This window comes from Poecilia mexicana, unplaced genomic scaffold, assembly GCF_051168715.1.
Source record: "Poecilia mexicana isolate PSO_F unplaced genomic scaffold, ASM5116871v1 scaffold_8, whole genome shotgun sequence".
NCBI lineage: Eukaryota > Metazoa > Chordata > Actinopteri > Cyprinodontiformes > Poeciliidae > Poecilia > Poecilia mexicana.
Window position 1 is genome coordinate 28,041,551 of NW_028263377.1, and position 13,473 is coordinate 28,055,023.

At 49.0% G+C, this 13,473-nt stretch overlaps 1 protein-coding gene across 6 annotated transcripts in view; it reads left to right on the forward strand.

The window, feature by feature from the left end:
* caskin2b (CASK interacting protein 2b) overlaps positions 1 to 13,473 on the forward strand; it is a 47,185-nt gene that overhangs the window by 29,700 nt on the left and 4,012 nt on the right. For 4 of the 6 annotated variants that reach the window (XM_088007835.1, XM_088007834.1, XM_088007838.1 and 1 more), the window contains 9 exons: positions 183 to 350; positions 587 to 661; positions 2,648 to 2,778; positions 2,939 to 3,005; positions 3,074 to 3,171; positions 3,735 to 3,845; positions 3,938 to 4,039; positions 4,140 to 4,278; positions 4,346 to 5,968. In XM_088007835.1, coding sequence (XP_087863961.1) covers positions 183 to 350; positions 587 to 661; positions 2,648 to 2,778; positions 2,939 to 3,005; positions 3,074 to 3,171; positions 3,735 to 3,845; positions 3,938 to 4,039; positions 4,140 to 4,278; positions 4,346 to 5,968 — 2,514 coding nt within the window. The remainder of the gene's footprint in view (positions 1 to 182; positions 351 to 586; positions 662 to 2,647; positions 2,779 to 2,938; positions 3,006 to 3,073; positions 3,172 to 3,734; positions 3,846 to 3,937; positions 4,040 to 4,139; positions 4,279 to 4,345; positions 5,969 to 13,473) is intronic. The other 2 variants (XM_088007836.1, XM_088007837.1) reach the window with 2 other exon arrangements.

The following is a 13,473-nucleotide window of genomic DNA, read 5'->3' on the forward strand; positions in this document are numbered from 1 at the left end:
GAGCCGGCCGCCGGTGGGCTCTGGCTGTCGGTTCTGTTTGCCTCTGCAGGAACCAATCAGCTGCTTGCTCCATCTCATGCTCCTCCCCTTCCTGCTCCTCCATCCAGACTGACTCCTCCCTCTAACCAACCTGCCCTTCCTCCTCCTCCTCCTCCTGTTCCTGTTCCTCTCTCGCCCTGTAGGGGGCGCCCTGTCCCGGCACGCCTCTCTGCCCACCCAGCGCCAGCAGCACCCGTCTAGACCCCCCCTCTCCTCCAGCCTAAGCTCCGCCCCCCACACCGACGACTCCTACAGTCTGTATGCCCCGCCCACCTACCTGGTTCTGCCCAACGGCCTGGCGACCTGCGCAGGTACAGCACACACTCAAGATACACACCAGTAACGGTTCTGGTTCTGGTTTCACGCCCAGCAAGCGTCCCCAGTCGTCCTTATTCTGGCCGGTTCTGGTCTCTGACCCAAACTTTGGACTTTAGTTCATCTCGCTTCCGTTGTTTGGAGCCAAAGCTTCATTAAGGCCCAGAAGCTGCTGGCTGTATGGTACCGCCTCAGGCCCAAACAGAACCCGGTCCGTCTCTGTGTCTGATAGGTTCGTCTTCGAGCCTCCTGTCTCAGTCTGGGTGTCCCTTTGAGGACGTCTGGGTTCTCAGGGACTCGTTCCACGGTAAGCCCCCTGAACCAGAGCTTCTGCCCCGCTGAGCCCGGACCCCACGCACCGAGACGCCAGCACCCGCCTCCTCAGCCAATCAGAGCAGAGCCGCCTCAGTCTGGAAAACCTCATCTGTTATATTTCTGTCTGGAATAACTCCAACATTTTATCTGTGATCCTCTGCTTCCAGGTCTGGGTGCAATCTGGAGGTGTGTGCGCCCCAGTTTGCAGCTGGTAGGTCAGCACTGACTGATTCCTGAGTGTGTCCTGGTATTTATTTGGTACAGGAGCCCCTCTGCCCAGACTACAAGAATAATGTGATTTTAGCACCGCTGGCCCAGGTTATGGTAGCGTTGACCCTAACCTATGACCTTTCAAGGGACGATTGCACAAAGGTTATCCAACCTCCAGAAGCACCAATGTTCTAGTTTCTGGACATCAATTCTGGCCTAATCTAATTTTAAACTTCTCCAAAGCTTGTTGGATGTTTCACCTTTCCGTAGAAACCCAGACATTTAAAGATGGTTTGACTCTAGTTCTTCTTTAGTTCCGGTGTTTGGACCAAATTAAGACTCTTTCACATCCAGCAGTGCTTTTGTTGCTGGAAGCTCCCAGTCCGCTGCCAGCTAATAATCTGGTTAATGATAGGCCAGCACCGGTAACTAGAAGGAGACTGCTCACTAGCGTTAGCTTTGGAGAAGCTAGTAACTAGTATGACTAGCTAGTGTTAGCGTTAGATAGGCTTGGAACTAGTATGCCTGGGCTGGTGAGGCACTGGATTGCCTACTTCCTCTGCTGTCCATTAGTATACATATGGTTACATTACCATTGGATAGGCTAGCATTAGCCTAGGATATCCTAGCATTAGCATTGTACAGGCTAACAGCTAGCACCTAGCAAATCTGGCTACTGATCTGATCAATAACAGGCCGGCACCAATAAAGTTAGAGTTACTCAAGGTAGTGAAGAATTAGGTGGAATCGCCCTTTAACTGTTTGCCAATTCAGAAGCTAACTTCGGCTCCACGTAATGTAGCATGTTTATGCTAGGCACCATGTTGGATTATAGGAAACTGTCAAAAAAACATGTCAATGCATCTATTCTATGTTTGTTTTAAAGAAAACTATATGTGTGTTAACCCCCTTAATGCTAATGCCAGCCTAATCATGCTAGTCACTAGCATGTCCTAAGCTATCATTAGTTTGCAGCCTCCTTCTCCTTGGGCAGTGCCGGCTTGTCAGTGATCAGATCAGCAGCTGGATTCAGAATGAATGCAGCTTCATCCAACAACAAAGTATCCACCGCTGGGTGGATGGTAGTCTTAATTTTGGCCCTAATGCTGCTCCATCCTTCTACCACTCTGATTTCAAAAGATTTTTTCTCCAAACTGGAGCATATTTGGATTAAATGCCTCCAGATTCAGATCAGCTTGTGCCTGTGTGTTAGCGCTGACTGCAGACGTTCCTCAGGGTTCTGTTCTTGAACCTCTTCAGCTTCGGGTACAGAATTTCCTGCACGATGAGGTAGAATTGGTACCTTCATGAGTTAAAGGATTTTCATCATCATGAAGTTGGGTAACCATGGTAACTGGTCAACATTCAACCAATCAGAGGCCTCTGTCCGCTGGGTCCAGCAGACCTAACCAACCGGACTGGAAGCCGCTGGTCTGGAGATGCGCTGGTTGTCTTGGTGTGTCGGGTCCAAAATGCGCTGCTGCACGCTGAAACAAGAGCCTCATGCTAACAGCAATCCTCACGGCTGCCACAGGGGGCGACAGCAGGTCGTCCTGCGATGTAGCTGCACTACAGAAGCTGCTGCATGTCGATCTCAGAGGGTTTTAATTGACGAAGACAGGGAAGAGCTGGAGACGCCTCCATCGAGACGTCTGGGAGCTTGCACCGCTGCAGCCGCGCTGCCCTGCATCTGTAGACAGCTGCACCCCCGGTCTGACGCCGCCCCAAGCCACGCCCACCTTCACCGGGTCTGTTGTTGTGCTTGCAGCCGGGGACAGGAACAGCGTGGGCAGCACCGGCAGCGTGGGCAGCACCCGCAGCGCTGGCAGTGGCCAGAGCACCGAGAACAACAGCGCCCCCAACGGGCAGCAGCACACCACCAGTCACCATGACAACAAGGTACAGTCAGACTGATCCAGAATGTCCGAACACCCCGTTTCTCATAAATCATTTGAAAGATTAAAATCAAAAAATAAATCGGTGGTTTTCATGTCTCTGTAGTGACGTCATAAACGTCAGATTCTCTGATCAGTCTGAGGTTGTTTTTGTTGCTGTGCAGCTGGCGCCCCCTGCTGCTGATCCAGGAGCCTCTGCTGACCCCAGCAAACAGGCGGAGAGTCCTGCAGGTGGGTTTCTCTGTGTCCTCAACTCAGCAGTGAGGTGTCCCTGCTCAGACGCCTGTCCTGTCCTGCAGGTGGCGCCCCTCGCAGGCAGACGGTGACGGTGCAGCGCCCGGCAGAGCCCAGCTTCACGCAGCAGTTCGTCCGTCCACAGCAGCTGCTGGAGGGGAAGGTAGGAGGATCAGGACTGGAACCGGTTGTCCTGGCTCTCCTCCCAGGGACACATCCGCAGGGGGCGTCCTGAATAAACCATTACTGTTACATAAAAACTCAAAAGTGATGATGATCAGAAACATTAAATAAGTTTCTTCTGCAGAGTTCTTACTGTTATTTTTGAAGAATATTTTCTGGAAAAATTTTCCCAAAAGTATATATAATATATACTTTTTTTTTTTTAAATAATTTTTTTCTAGATTTAGATGAAATGATGTTTCATTTATTTAATGCCATTTCATTTTGATTTGGGTAATTATTAAAAATATTTCTGTTGTGATCAAATTGACTTCTGATGGTGAATAATTTCAGTTTCAGATATAAAATCATTAAAAACTAAACATTTCTATTAATGTTGTTTTCCATTAAAGAATGGAATAACTGATTTGTTAGAGTGTATTTTGGATCAAAACCGGTTCCGGACCGGCTCAGACCAGAACCAGGCTCAGATCAGAACCGGGTTCGGATCAGAACCGGGCTCGGATCAGAACCGGGTTTGGACTGCCTGACTCTGTGTCCCAGGATGCGGACGCCATCTTCCAGTGGCTGAGCGACTTCCAGCTGCAGCAGTACACCGGGAACTTCCTGAGTGCCGGCTACGACGTTCCCACCATCAGCCGGATGACTCCTGAGGTGAATCCACCAGAACCCCGTTAAAGGCTTGACCCGGTGGATCACACCACCAACCCCACCAACTTCCTGTTTCTGATGCTTTTTCTGTTCAGGACCTGACCGCCATCGGTGTCACCAAACCGGGGCACCGGAAGAAGATCTCCATGGAGATCAACAACCTGAACATCCCGGAGTGGCTTCCGGAGTACATCCCTGTGAGTGTTGACCTGCAGGAACCCGGGGTTCGGTTCTGATCCGTCTCAGCCCGTCCGCCGCTGCGGTTCTGTTCTGACCCGTTTGGTCCTGTCCTTCCAGTCGGACCTTGGCGAGTGGCTCAGTGCCATCGGCCTCCCGCAGTACCACAAGAAGCTGTCAGAGAATGGCTACGACTCCATCAGCATCGTCAAAGACCTGACGTGGGAGGACCTGCAGGAGATCGGCATCACAAAGCTGGGTCCGGAACCGCAACGCCGCACACCGTCTGGGTCAGAACCTTTTCTGACGCTCCGTTTCCTCTGCAGGCCATCAGAAGAAGTTGATGTTGGCGGTGAAGAAGCTGAGCGACATCCAGAGGGCCATCTTGCAGGCGGACACCGGCGCAGGGACGCTGCGACGTAAAGCGCCCGGAATGCTCCACCTGGTTGCCATTGAGTCTCCGGACGCCAGCAGCGAGTGTTCCTCTCCTCACACCCCTATCATGGTGACCTTCCAGGACAGCGAGCTGAGCGCAGAGCTGCAGACCGCCATGGCGAGTCACTATGGAGACTGCGACGAAGGCCTGGCCATCAAGAACGCCGTGGGGATGTTGCAGAGCCAGGAGAACATTAACACCCGGTGCAGAGGCTCCGGCTGGTCTCAGGAGCCTCCCACTGCCTCAATCGGTCCCCGCGGCTGGTCCCAGGAGAGCCTGGAGGGAAGCCCGGCCCGGGAGAGGAACTTGCCTGAGGGCTGGGACCAGCGGCCACTGCAGCATCAGCCGCTCCCCAAGCAGGTGCCTCTGGGGACGGCCACCGTCTTCAAGTACCCGGCCATACCGGCCAAACCCAAACTGCCACGCGGTGCCTCCCCGGCTCTGAAAGGCTTCAGCTACCTGCATTCCCAGTGCGGCTCCACCAACCTGAACCCGACAGCCCAACCCGAGCACCACCGGACCCTGACGCCCCCCAACCGGCGCACCCAGAACAAGACTCGCTACGCTCTGTCAGACGGAGAGCCAGACGAGGATGACGACGACCTCATCGTTCTGCCGGCTGATGTTCCATCCTACGCCACCCTGACCCGGAAGCCCGGCCGCAGCCAGCTGGGCCGGTCAGAGTCTGGTTCAGACAGGAACGGCAATGTGGGCCGAAGTCAGTCGTTTGCCGTGCGTGCCCGCAAAAAGGGTCCCCCTCCTCCGCCACCGAAGAGGCTGAGCTCAGTGAGCAGCACAACCAGCAGTGAACTGAGCGACAGTAGCCCCACCTCATCCTCTGGGGGCGTGGTCACCGACAGCCCAGGGAGCGTCAGCAGCATCACTGCCTCTTTGGAGACCAGCCCAGGGCCCAGACACTGCGCTGCGTCAGAGGCCAGGGAGACCGCAGAGCTCAGGAGGAAGGTCCACAGCGAATGTCTTCCCAGTCAAACCAGCAGCACCGCAGAGGTCGACCGAGGGTTGAAGTCCGACTCTGAGGAGGAGGAACTGAAGGCTCAAGGCCTGGATGGGTCTTCGTCTCCTCAGAACAGCTCCAGCGAGTGCATCCCCTTCGCCGAAGAAGGCAACCTGACCATCAAACAGAGACCCAAAGCTCCAGGCCCCCCCAGAGCTGAGGCCGTGCTGGAGCCACCAGACAAACCAGGGGCCAAAGCTCTGGAGGTTCCCGAGTTCAACCTGAAGGAGTCCGACACAGTGAAGAGGCGCCACAAACCCAAGGACAAGGATCTGACCGGCGAGGGTTCCCCGGACAGATCCGAAGCCTCAGGGTCCGAGTCTGGTGGCAGCAGGCCCCCATCCAGGAACCAGGACCAGCTGGACCTGAGAATCAGCGAGGCCAGGCTGGAGAGGCCTAGCAGCCCAGCAACAGGATCTCCTCTGAAACCTTCTCTCTCACCAAAACCCGCTATCACCTGTCCGAAACCTGTTCGCCACAGTCTGCTGGCCGCTCAGGGTGAGACACCTTCATCACATCCATGCACTAAAGAACCCTCTGAGCTCCTCATTCGGTTCTCTGGTTGGCGGCCATCTGGCCCTGGCACCCCGGGAGGGGCCCTGGGAAGAAGAGTTTCAATTTGTTTTAATGTCTGAGTACATCCGGAGAAAGTGGGCTGTAGTGGCACTCTGCGTCCCAAAAGTTCGTTGTACCACCTTTGCAGTTTGTCCAACAACCAGTATTTGAATCACGCGACTGAAACCAAGTCTTCTTTTACGATGTTTACTTAAAGAACTCAAAAAATACATTTACAGAAAAATGAAAAGGCTCGGTACAGATCGGTCAAAAAACTGTGTTGCTTCCACCGCATCCAACTGCAATCTGACCTTAAACGTGCGTAAGGCAGTACTAATGTTACATATTACGTAGTGGAAGCCAAAATTACTTTTCACAATAAAAGCATCCTTCTTAAATTATCTAAGTTATACATTCTAGAAAATATACTCATCATAAATTGAATTCTCCATTAACTGGCTCTTACATTACCCGGCCCCTAATTGGTTAGGTAGGAAACTAAACAATTATAAACTTAAAACTCTAAGAGCCAAAATCCTTAAACAAAGAATGTCCACATATCAACTTGTCTTCTTCGTTAGTCCTCTGGCGTAGCTTCCTGAAGCATGCATAGCTTGTTCACAGGTCGCTCCAGCGTGCTGGTACTGGTCTTCAATTTCACTCTTCTCACTACTCCACCTGAGTCTGGCAGTGTTTCAACCACTCTCCCCATGACCCAGGAGTTGCGAGGGGAGGAACTGTCCACCAAAAGCACCACATCGCCTGCCATGAAGTTTCTTCTAGGCTTCAGCCACTTCTGTCGCTCCTGCAGAAGTGGAAGATACTCGCGTGTCCAACGAGCCCAGAATAAGTCCGCGAGATACTGGACTTGTTTCCACCTTCTTCTGGTGTAGACATCATCTTCGCTGAAGACACCTGGAGGCAGAGTTGGTTGAGCCTTCAGAAGCAACAAATGGTTTGGGGTTAAAGGCTCTATGTCATTGACATCATCTGAAACGCTTGTGAGCGGCCTGCCGTTGATTCTCTCGACTTCACACATTACTGTATGTAGACCGTCGTCGTTCACTGACTGATCTTTCAGTAGGGAATTGAGGATTCTTCGTGCAGTGCGAATTTGCCTTTCCCAAACCCCACCCTGATGAGAGGCAGCTGGGCTGTTGAATATCCACTTTATCCCCCTTGGTTGCAGGACTCTCTCAATTCTTTCATTATCCAACTGTTGGATAGCTTTCCTTAGCTCTCGTTCAGCCGCCACAAAATTTGTGCCATTGTCTGACCTCATGGTGGTAACTTGACCTCTCCTACATACAAAACGGCGAATGGCGTTTATGCAGGAGTCCGTGTCAAGGCTGTCGGCAACTTCAATGTGCACAGCTCGGAGAGTAAGGCACGTGAACATTACCCCATATCTCTTGACAGTACCCCGGCCCCGTTTAACCTCAAACGGGCCGAAGTAATCAACACCAGTGTTCGTGAAAGGAGGTTGGTCTGGGAGGAGGCGATCTTTAGGTAAGCTTGCCATCTTTTGCTCACCAACCTTGCCAGTCATCCGACGGCACACCGTGCATTGACCGATGATCTTCCTGATCGCAGAATTGGCTTGTGGAATCCAATATTTCTGTCTTACTTGTGCCAACACATAATTGCGTCCACAGTGGCCTGTTCTTTGATGTACGTCCCTCAAGATCAAAGTGGCAACTTTGCTATGTTTAGAAAGAATCACTGGGTGTTTGGTACTTTCTGGCATAGCAGACTTGTTAAGTCTTCCACCTACTCTCAAGGTGTCATCTTGAAGAGTCGGGTCAAGTTTATACAGCACACTGTTGCGACTGAGTTGGTTTCCATTTCTCAGGACCTTGATTTCTTCCTCAAAGTGCTGTCTTTGACTGAACTGTATTATTTCTGCTTCAGCAGCGTCCAGATCATCCAAGGTGAGTATTGTCTTTTCAGTTTGAAATTTCTTCATATGTTGTTCTAACTTTTTTTCTTTGTTTTTCAGGATCAAGTTCGGTCTGGCTGATTGTTCTTAATGCCCTTTTGCGTTCTTCTTTATGCTCCCTCAGAGCATCCTTTACCTTTACAATCCAAGCCACGGATCGTTTCAATTTGCTCCAATCAGAGTGATAAGCAAGTAGCTGGTTCATTGGTGCCATACTTTCTTCAACTTTGACCATGTGAACAGCGACTGTGTTCTTGACCTCCGGGTCATCTTCTAGGCTTTCCTTCTTTCGCACAGGCTGTTCTGGCCAATCCTTTTCATTCAGCAGAAAGTCTGGTCCACTTATCCATATTCCTCCTTCGACCAAGCTCTTTGCCTTCAGGCCTCTGCTGGCTTGATCTGCAGGATTCTCGTTTGTTCTGACATACATCCATTGTGAGGGTTTGGTTGCTTCTCGGATCATCGAAACTCTGTTAGCAACAAACGTTTTGAAACGTGCCGTGTCACTGTCGATGTATCTAAGCACCGTGGTGCTGTCTGTCCAGAAGACAGATTGTCGCAGTGGTATTTGCAATTCGCCGTGCAACATCTTGTCGACCTTCACTGCGACAACCGCCGCGGTCAACTCAAGCCTAGGGATTGTGACTTTCTTCAGTGGGGACACTCTCGATTTTCCCATAAGGAAAGCACAGTGTTTCTCGCCATGTTCATTCTCCAGCAGTAAATAAGACACAGTGCCGTAAGCGTATTCTGAGGAATCTGAAAAATGATGCAACTGCGCTGAGGTAGTGCATCCGAAGTTGGTGGGTTTCAAACATCTACTTACATGGAAGTTGGAGAGGTAGGTGATATCTTCGAGCCATCTGCTCCACTCTTCAGCATGCTTTCCATCAATGTTTTCATCCCAGTCAAGATGTTCCTTACAGAGATCTTTCAACAAAAGTTTAGCAGGCAAGATAACCAGCGCCAGAAAGCTAAGAGGATCGTAGATGGAGTTGACGATTGACAAGATACCTCTTCTGGTCACTGGCTTGTCTTGTAGCTCTATTTTGTACAGGAAAGTATCTGATTCTGTGTCCCACTGCACACCAAGTGTTCTTTCTACTGGTAGAGTGTCGTGTCGTAAATCCAGGTCTCTGACTTCAGTGGCTCTGTGCTCTGCAGGGATTGACGTTAGCACCTTTCTGCTGTTGCTCATCCACTTTGTTAAAGTGAACCCTCCACTGCTACACAAAGCTTGAAGTTCCTTGACCAGTCTCACTGCATCGTTTTCTGTGGCTACGCTTTTCAGGCAGTCGTCTACGTAGAAATGGCGCAGGACAGTCTGAACTGCGTCCGGAGATGCAGTGTCCCTGTGATCCTCCGCAGTTCTTCTCAGTGCATATGAGGCCACACTTGGAGAAGAAGTAGCTCCAAAAAGGTGCACTGCCATTCGGAATTCCTCCATAGGCTCGTCTAATCTGCCGTTGGGCCACCAAAGAAAGCGGAGTAAATCTGCATCATGCTCTGGCACCTTAACTTGATAGAACATTGACTCAATGTCTGCCATTACTGCTACAGGCTCCTCCCGAAATCTGAGGAGGACACCAACCAACGTGTTGGTCAGATCGGGCCCCTGGAGCAACTCACTATTAAGACACCGATCCTGGTAGGAGGATGTGCAGTCAAATACCACCCGAAGCTTCTTCTTTTTTGGGTGGTAGACTGCATGGTGTGGTATATAGAACACCCTGTTGTCCTCTCGGGTCAGTTGATTTGTTGGAACCCGGACTGCGTAGCCCTTAGTAATGATTGTTTCCATGAAGTTCTTGTAATCTTCAAAGAACTTAGGACTCTTCCTGAACTTCCTTTCCAAAGACGCAATGCGTTGTTCTGCCACAATACGATTATTAGGCATCTGGAGCTTCTCATTTCGGAGTGGCAATCCGACACAGTAATGCCCATTCTCAAAGACTGTTGTCTTTTCCACAGACCGCAAAAATACTTTGTCTTCCTGAGACAGCTCTTCTTTGTCATCGTAATTGCGTTCCGGGAAGTCAGTGTTGTACTGTTGGATCAACAGGTTCTCTATCTCCACCAATGTGATTTTGTTCATGAATGCGTGAGGTGTTTCATTCTCCGTTTCATTTCTCCTTACAGGTCCACTCACAACCCAGCCTATTGTCGTCTTGATAGCGTAAGGACCTCCATCTTGGCCATTAATAATGCGCCAAGGCTTCATCGCTTTTGAACAGTTTGCTCCAATAAGTAAACCTACTTCAGCTTCTAACTTTGGCAAACTCACTTCACTTAGATAAGGCCACTGTTGGATATCAGACTGCTTGGGTATGTTTCCGGCATGAACAGGTATGCTGCTGTGAGTAAACACTTTGGGCAACTCGACGTACATACTGTCCTCCAGCCCACAAACTTTGAGCTCTGATAGAACCATACTGTCCATGAACTTCTGGTTTTCTGGTGCATCTTGACCCATGGTGCTGAGACGTATTCTGGTTGGTTTCCCTTTCACATTCAATTTCTTTTGTAGGTCTTCTGTGCAGAATGTTGCCGTGCTTCCCGGGTCTAGAAAGGCGTACGTTTCCACATACTGGTCACTATTCTTCGACTTGACTTTCACCGGTACTATCCACAGCACACAATCAGCTTCTCCGGCCCCTGTGAGGGCGCAAGACTCCTGTGTGATGGGAACCTCATCAGCTGACACCTCTTCACCAGTAGCGCCATCATTCTTTCTTGGTGAGGCGGAACTGTCATCCTTCTCTTTGTGCAGAATGTCAGGGTGCTTAAATCCACATTCTTTGCACTCTAATTTTCGTTTTCAGGATTTACTGAGATGACCAGGGATCAAACAACTAAAACATAGACCCTTTGATTTCAGGAATTCCACTCGTTCTTGATGAGACTGTCCTTTGATCTTACTGCATGAAGCAAGAGCGTGTGACTGCTGACAGTACAGACAGGGTTTATCAAAGGCGTTCACCGCTTTTCCACTGCTAGCAGGCTTGACCTTGGCAGTTCTTTCTTGAGGCTCTTTGGCTTCAGGAACAACATTGGTTGCAAAACTGCTTCCACGAAACTCCTTTTTCATGGCCTGCTTTCCTTTTTGGTTCATCTTTGCAGCTATGGGTGAGCGGCTATCAGATATGTCACCAAAGAGAGGATCGATTGCTATCTGAGCTTGACGGTCTATGAAGTTCACCAAATCAGTAAATCTGGCCCTGTAACCACGTTGTTCTTTGAGGTTGAAAGCTTCTGTTCGCCAACGTTCTTTCAATTTATATGGCAGCTTGGATATCAACGCGCGCAGATTGGTAGGATTATCCATCTCTTCTAAGAACTCAATACCTTCCATAGAGTTACGACATCCTATCAGGAACATTGCGTAAGCATTTAACGCTTTCCCATCATCCACTTTCACTTGTGACCATTTGAGAGCTTTCTCCATGTACGCACTGGCGATCCGAAACTCATCTCCATAATGCTTATGCAGAAGTCGCTTAGCTTCTTTGTAGCCCTTGCTTGGCGTCATGTGAGCACAACTACGAACGAGCTCTTGGGGCTCACCATCTGTAAACTGTTCCAAGAAATATAGTTTATCTTGGTCATTGTCTGTTTTCTGCTCTATGGCATGTTCAAATGCTCTCATGAATGACTTGAACTGCAGTGCATCACCTTTGAACACAGCAATATCCTTTGTAGGTAACTGCGAAAGCTGTTGTTGCTTTACTAGCAATTCAGTTATTGCGTTCTGCTTCTGCATGACTGACACAATGTCATTCCCTGTTTGTGTTCTAAGAGTTTGGTTTGAGACTGGCGGTAATTGTTGTGGCATTTGTGTGCGCTGCACTTGTCTTGGTGCTTGAACATTCATTGTAGCATGTCGCGGTAGCGACATTCTAACTCTTTCCTTCTTTATGTTCCCACTTATTGATTTTTGCACTGACATGTGACTACCTCTGTCATCTTCCAATGTTTCATACTCTTTAAGCACTTGTATTCTTGCTTGGCTTTCAGCTAATGCTGTCTCCAGTTCTAATTCTTCCTTTTCAGCTTTAATTCTAATTTCTTGGAATTCAAGCTCCTGTCTTTTCTTCAGCGCTTCTTGTCGTTTCATTAGAGCGGCATGCTCTGCTTCCTGACGGGCACGTATGGACGATACACGTGAGTCGTTGGAAGTGTTACTTACATGAGAGTGTGCTTTAACAACATTACTGGCCCATATCTGTGAAACACTGTCACTAGGCAAAACAGCATCTTCTTCGTCTGTCACTTGTTCAGTAGGATCATCTAAGAGCAAGTTTTCCCCCTCTGTGGAATCATGCACTCCTGTCAGCCATCTTGTAGTTTCTTTCATGAAGCTTATCTGATCCATTTTAGGTTCGTACCAATTATTTTGGTCGTGAATTTTTTCCTCTTCAGACAGCAAACTGCAAACTTCCAAATTGAGCCTATCAAACTCGTTTAGAGACTGTGCAAAATCACTCTCCATCTTAAGCTGAACACTTTCCACATTTTGAGCATCACACTTCAATGTCTCTATCTCTTTAATTTGGCTGGTTAGAGTGGCTAACGTTCGTCTTCTCAATCTTATGAACCGTTGTAATCTCTCTTCCAAGCCTTTCTCAGTTAGCTTGCGCTCTCTCCCCCGTTCCAGTTTATCCTCGCCACGCGTGTCAGCATCTCCGTCATCCATCTTATATTCGCGGAGTAAATGTGCAGTAAGCAGGCACAAAGTTTAAAGCACTTACTTCAAAGATGCCTTTCTTCTTTAACTGAGTGCAAACAAACTGTTCGTAAGTCACAAAAACTCCACATTGACCGAATCCGTTACTGACATGCCATGTGTCTCGGACAATTAAACTGCATCCAGTGGAATTTTACTGACAGGCTTTAACCTTAACGTTTGTCGGAGCTCCTTCGTTATCCGTATGACGTCTTTTCTTCACAATATTCAAAGATGAAGAAGCCTTTTCGTTACCTTTTCCAGGAAAATCATTCAAAAGGTTACCCTTTTCAGTCTCTTTTTCTCTCAGCGAGACACGAGCTTCTTTTCTCCACAGCCGCGTTGTCCAGGCATTACAAACCAGGAGGCTCCATTAGCTAGTTTTTTGACTTTATGTAGTGGCACTCTGCGTCCCAAAAGTTCGTTGTACCACCTTTGCAGTTTGTCCAACAACCAGTATTTGAATCACGCGACTGAAACCAAGTCTTCTTTTACGATGTTTACTTAAAGAACTCAAAAAATACATTTACAGAAAAATGAAAAGGCTCGGTACAGATCGGTCAAAAAACTGTGTTGCTTCCACCGCATCCAACTGCAATCTGACCTTAAACGTGCGTAAGGCAGTACTAATGTTACATATTACGTAGTGGAAGCCAAAATTACTTTTCACAATAAAAGCATCCTTCTTAAATTATCTAAGTTATACATTCTAGAAAATATACTCATCATAAATTGAATTCTCCATTAACTGGCTCTTACAGTGGGCCCTCTCCTGTTGAGTAAGGT